The 6,105-nt window shown below is 33.0% G+C and overlaps 1 protein-coding gene across 1 annotated transcript in view; it reads right to left on the reverse strand.

Moving 5' to 3' along the window:
• Positions 1–2,292, reverse strand: part of zgc:153372 (uncharacterized protein LOC767695 homolog) — an 82,488-nt gene extending 80,196 nt beyond the window's left edge. Inside the window, exon 1 of the mRNA XM_056473269.1 lies at positions 2,048–2,292. Within this exon, the coding sequence (XP_056329244.1) occupies positions 2,048–2,140 (93 nt within the window). The 5' untranslated portion in view covers positions 2,141–2,292. The remainder of the gene's footprint in view (positions 1–2,047) is intronic.
• Positions 2,293–6,105: the final 3,813 nt, after the last annotated feature.

The raw sequence follows: 6,105 nt of genomic DNA on the forward strand, positions 1-6,105 counted from the left end.
GTGTACACAAGGCAGGGGTTTACAAACTAAAAATTAAGTATATTATATAATAATAAATCATAAATTATTTTTTCATTAAAAATAAAGAATATAAATAAAAAATCTGAATTTCAGTGTATAAATTACTATAAAAGAAAACCAAACATGATAGTTACACTGTAAAACCCAATAAGTTAAGGTAACTCAACCTATTTGAGGAAACCAATTGCAACAAACCATTTCATTTCAAAAACTAATCCTAATGAGTACTGTGAACTTATTTTTTCTTAGTTGTTTACACACAATTACTTGTACTTCAGACACAATGACTACAACATGTAACTGATGCACCAACCCCCTGAACCAATTCTGCTAAACTACAAGCACAATTCATGCTTTACATTCAAATTGCAGGTTTAAAACACACTAGATTGGTTTTTTACACAACCAAACATTTCATTATGGGGGTCCTATTCTTAAAAATAATAGTAGTAGTTTTTTGTTGTTGAAACATTTTAATGAACAGGAGATTTTTATGAAAAACATGTATTATTGAATCATATTTGTAAATATATGTATATTTAAAAACAAATAAAATGATAAATTCATCATTATGGATGGAGTTGAAGATACAGTGAAGCTTTCTTAAAGGTACAGTGCACGTTTGACACCCAGTGGTTGAACTAGGTATTGCACTCCTGGATCAAAACAAACGCAAGCGCAGGTTGCCATATTGAGGACAGGAGCAAGTGATTTAAGCCCTGTTCTAAATAAAAGCAACGGCACCTGATGGAGATAGAAGGAATATTTTCCATATTAAAAGGAATTTTTGTTCTAACCAACACCTCAAATTGCTATGTAAGAAACGGCTTCTATTTCACACAGGTGAACAACAGAACTGACAAAAATCACCTCAGGTAAACCTTGTGTGCTTTATTCAGCATTAAATCAGAATCAGTTTTATTGGCAAGTGTGCTTCACACACACAAGGAATTTGTTTTGGCTACAGAAGCTTCCAGTGTACATAAAGTGACAAGTGACCAACACAAAATAAATATGAAAAAAAAATAAAATAAAAATGATAACATTAAACAGATGCGGTTGCTAACAATGTGAGTTTAAATGCCATTTTACATTACATTTATTGCCGCACTACTGAAAGCAGCAGCAGATAGTTCACCTCAGATCTTAAAAACAAAATAAACCGCTTGAAATTGAACTTTAGAACTGACTCAAAACCAACACATATCAGTGACTTAGCATGTAATGTGGTAAAGAGGGTTAATATGTATTAAATAGATTATAAACATTACTATTTTGTGAGTGAGTGCATATTCTGTGTTTCTGAATGACTGTTTTTAAATTTCTGTCTGCTATGTCTGGTGCAAACAGCCAAATTGCTTATCACTGCAAATCTCATCACAAAGCACGTTGTTAGGACACGTGGTTACAATGTAACCTGCTCACCTAATGTTTACGTTCGTGATATTTATATCATTTGCCTATTAATGACCTCATGTGGAACTCTGTATCTGCATCTCATTTCGGAGTCTGCTGCTGTCCACCGGCAGTCGCATTTCGGTCGCGGACGCATACTTTCAGAGCTTTCCTGACTGAAACATATCATGGTATTTGTATGCCTTAGAAGAGTCAAAAACTTACATGCTGCACATTTAATGCTGTAATTATTTAATTATTTTCTTTATTTTTTTCTTTAAATTATTATTACTGACAGTGTTAAATCTTATTACTGACCCAACAAAAGGACCGCTCAGGGTGAAGTGGTCTGCCAAAAAGAAAAATCTTTCAAATATACTACAGTAAAACCGCTCTGGTCAAGTGACTATTTACATCTGCACGGCAAAACTGTATAAACTTTCCTATGGGCACAATTCTGCACAAAACACATTAACACCTCTTTGCAGATGCCCTAAAGTCAAAAGTAGGCTACATACATACAGATCACAGCTGTAAATGATGAAATTGCACTTAAAATGTGTTGTCATGTCGCTGGTCGCGTCCCATGTTTAGCGATATTAAAGAGTAACAACGCGTTTTAGCAGCTTACCTTCACATTCTCGTGAACAGCAGAAGACATTTTCAGGGTTTGTGCTTTACGCTGAACAGCCAGAGACCGGAGAAATGCGCTAGCGGACTTCATCAATACAAAACAAACAATGAAGTTGCAGTTTTGTCAACGCCCCCGAGGTTCGAGCTGTTAGTAAAACAAATAATCCAAATTCTAATGGTTTAGTATGGTTTGAATCCAGTTACACGTGCGTAACTTTACGTTGTTTGCAACCTCGGGGCAAAGTTCTTGCTGAATTATTATTCCTGCTGCGTTATCAACGACAGCTAGTCACTTCTATCCACTCAACCACCAGAGGGCGCCACGCGTCCATATATATTTTTAACAGTCTGTTCCACAGCTTTTAGCAATGACCATCTCTACCCAGCGCAATATCACTAGTTTGTTTATCAATAATAGAATTAGGCATAAGAATACATTAACTGCTCCATTTAAGTGTCTTCCAGATCAGATGTGGAATATTTAATCATACTGAAAACAAGTTAGTGCATGTGTGAAATATAATATCCAAAGCATCTGTATTTCTGTATATGTGGTAGTTTGATATTTTGGCACAGTTTAAAAGACAGCAGTGTGAAGAAGAGGCCTGATATGCTGTGATGAATACACACATTGTTATTCTTCTGCGGTGTGTGTGCGTGTGTGAATGTGTGTGTGTGTGCGCGCGCGCGTGTGTGTGTGTTCATGGGACTGGAAAAGTCGTTCCATAGTGTCCTGCTTGACATTAAGCAGAGTCAGTCAGCTGTGACCTTCCTCTGCCCTCCGAGTCCTGAGTCTCTCACCAAACAACAGCTTGTACTTTGATTGAAGGCTGGTCCAAGTATGTCTGGTTTCACCCCCTTGTAAGCAAATATCTGTGGGACGAGTCTGAAAGGCCTTTGTTGTCAAAGACAAGACATTTGCTGTAGGAGAGATGAGCCTCTCTGATTCATTTTAATGATGGCTGGTTAAGGCTTTAATAGTGTTTTGTCTTTAGAAATCATAAGGCAATAAATGTATAAATGTGGCGCGCCTTATGATTGGTGGTTAAAATAATTAATTATTAATAAAAATACAAGTTATTTTCCTGTTCACAAATAGGCCTAATAATAAATATTTTATTTAAAATGTAAATAAATGTGTAACATTTTTTTCTTCCTCTCTACTTATTTTATGTTATGTCTGTTAATGTAAACCTTTATGCATTTTCAGGGTTATTATGTTTTATTATGTTAACTAAATTACAAAAACTTTACTTACAATAAATTAAATAAAAAAAGTAAAAAAAAAAAAAAAATAGAAAATCTAAAAATAAAAAATAATTAAACAATTAATAAAATGTACCATTTAAATTGCTTTATTTCATTTTGATTCCATAAAATATGTAATTCCGTTAAATTCAGTTAAAGTAATGATCACTAAAATAAAAAGCTAATTAAATTAGATATAAAAATCTAATTTTAATTTTAAGCCTGTTCTTTATTTTATTTTAGCCAGTTTATTTAATCTTTATTTTAGCCAGTTGTCAAGAAGCAAAATCATAATAAAACTAAAAGAATTACAAATCACATTTTAAAAACATTAAATACAAATATATAAACATATTTTTAACTAAAAAGCTAATAAAAATGACAAAACACAACTAAATGATTCAAATGTACCTAAAATGAAAAGAAAAACTGAAAATCTAAAAACAAACCAGCTCAAATGATTAATATACATTGCGATATTTACTTAGATATACAGTGCTCAACATAAATAAGTACACCCCTCACAAATATTTCTTTTAAATTCATAATTACTTTTTATAGGAAGCTACAATAATGAATAATATAATAAACATAATAGTATTTTTGTGCACATATATTAGATTTAGGCATGGGCCGTTATAAGATTCTGACGGTATGATAACTTTGGATAAAAATATCACGGTTTTACGGTATTATGATTACTGCTCTAAAATATCTTCTTTTTAAATGTCTGGGTAAAAAACAAACACTTTTTTCCCCTTTGAAAACAATATATTTAATTTTTTGAAAGATTTATAATATTTTCGAACACTAAACACATCAGGCTAATTCATTCAAATCAATCATTGACTTCTGCTGTCTTCATTAGTTTCAAAAACACTGATTTCTTTACAATTTAAAGACATTTTTGGATATTTTTTCTGCTGAAGACACTGTTGTCCTGAAAACAAACAAAAAAATGTAAATAAAAAGTCTTACACATACCTTAGGAATGGTATTACAGAAAATTTTGGAGGTTTTAAAACCTTGACTTTTCTAAACCGCGGTATACCTTGAAAACGGTTATCGTCCTATGCCTAGATTAGTCAGTACTGGAGCCAAATCAGGAGCTTATCTAACAAAATAACTTACGATAATGGTCCCCAATACACCCAAATTTATATGTTATAGAAAACTATTAAATACAAATTTTAAAATGAGGAAAAATCAAGAGAATTAAAAAAAAATTGAAAAATTTTGTTGAAATTTTGTAGTTTGTAATTTTTTTTTGCAATATTTTGCTTAAATTGCTTGTATTGTTTTTTAATATCTTGATATGTTTGGTGATTAAAATATTATTTTAATAAATATATCTCTTTAATAAATCTGTTTTGTTCAAATGCACCAAAATACATTGCCTATAGTCACTGAGAAATGGAAAAAATATTCGCTTTTAAAATGGGGTCTACTCAATTATGCTGAGCAGTATACTAAAATAACATTACTATGAAATATTACAACGAAATACAAACCATATTCATACATTCCAATTATTCCAGGCCTTTTAAAGGAACTGTTTCACATGCACAACCTCTTTTTAACCTGACTGTTTATCAAAGCTCTCTTTCCTCTTTTTTTGTGTTTAATCTGTGACCCTTTGTACTGTATTGTAAGTCCATGACCACTGTACCGCAGACCGAGACATCAAAGCCAGTGTTCTTTCCACCCCCCCTCTGTGTTCTCTGACAAACCAAGAGTTGTCAAGCTCCAAAACTTGACCTCGCTCTCGGTCCCAGACTTATTTGTTTAATTTCTGTTCCTTTTTCTGTAGTCAAGGCAAGCAAGAGGTTATTGTCAGTTCAAGCCTGACAAACATCTATGCTGGGAAGGGTTCAGTGCCAGACTAAAGGTTATGAGAAGTTGAAGGAAAGGGTAATCTTTGGAAGATCAAATAAAGTGGAAGTCAGAGGAGGGGAATGTGTTCAGTGTCACACAGTCGGCCTTTTCCTTCACAAACAAAACCCTACTGTTCTACTTTTTTTGTGTCTTACGCACATACACGGATGGGCCGCGAGGTCTCTTTTAACCTTTTGAACCACTCAGACCATCTACTTAATGCAAGCCGTTGCGACACATTCAAGGTTAGTTATTTCCCCTTTAACTACAAGAACAATGTATACCGGAGAACATCAGATCCTACTGTGTTGAATCACTGTGGAGGGTCAGATGGGTCATATAAATGTGGTGGCCATGACCTGAATATAAACAAAACTTTAGATCAGATCAAAAATAAATGTTTTATCAACTTCAATAATATTAGTTCAATTTCAACTGTAAAAATAAAAACTTGTTTGAATAAAGATAAAAACGTAACACATATAAAATAAAAACATACATCAAATACATATGTATATCTGTTTTAAGACAAATAGATAGATAGCATAATCTTATTTATAATTGTTTATTTTATTTATAAAGTTATTTTTATTTACTAAATGAGCTGTTGATTTTGAGGCTTATTTGAGATTTAAAAAAAGGAAAGTGAAAAGCTTCATTTTGAAACAAACATTTTTGTTTGTTTGTATACATTTGTTTGTTTTATTGTATTTAGGGAAATTTGGAAAGGTAATTCTGTACCAGATTGGTTGTGTTTATTATTTCAAGAGTTCACACTTAGCTGATGATTAATTATAAGCTTTTTTGGCATGCTGTCCCGGGAGAGAGCCCTGAGCTCATAAGATCCTCGAGCCCGGGGCTCCCTCCCGTTGCGAGGCGAGAGGGGAGTTTGAGCTCAGGTAGATCTCGAGAACTCCCCCGCTGTAATAACCA

Source organism: Danio aesculapii, chromosome 15 (genome assembly GCF_903798145.1).
Source record: "Danio aesculapii chromosome 15, fDanAes4.1, whole genome shotgun sequence".
NCBI classification, from domain to species: domain Eukaryota; kingdom Metazoa; phylum Chordata; class Actinopteri; order Cypriniformes; family Danionidae; genus Danio; species Danio aesculapii.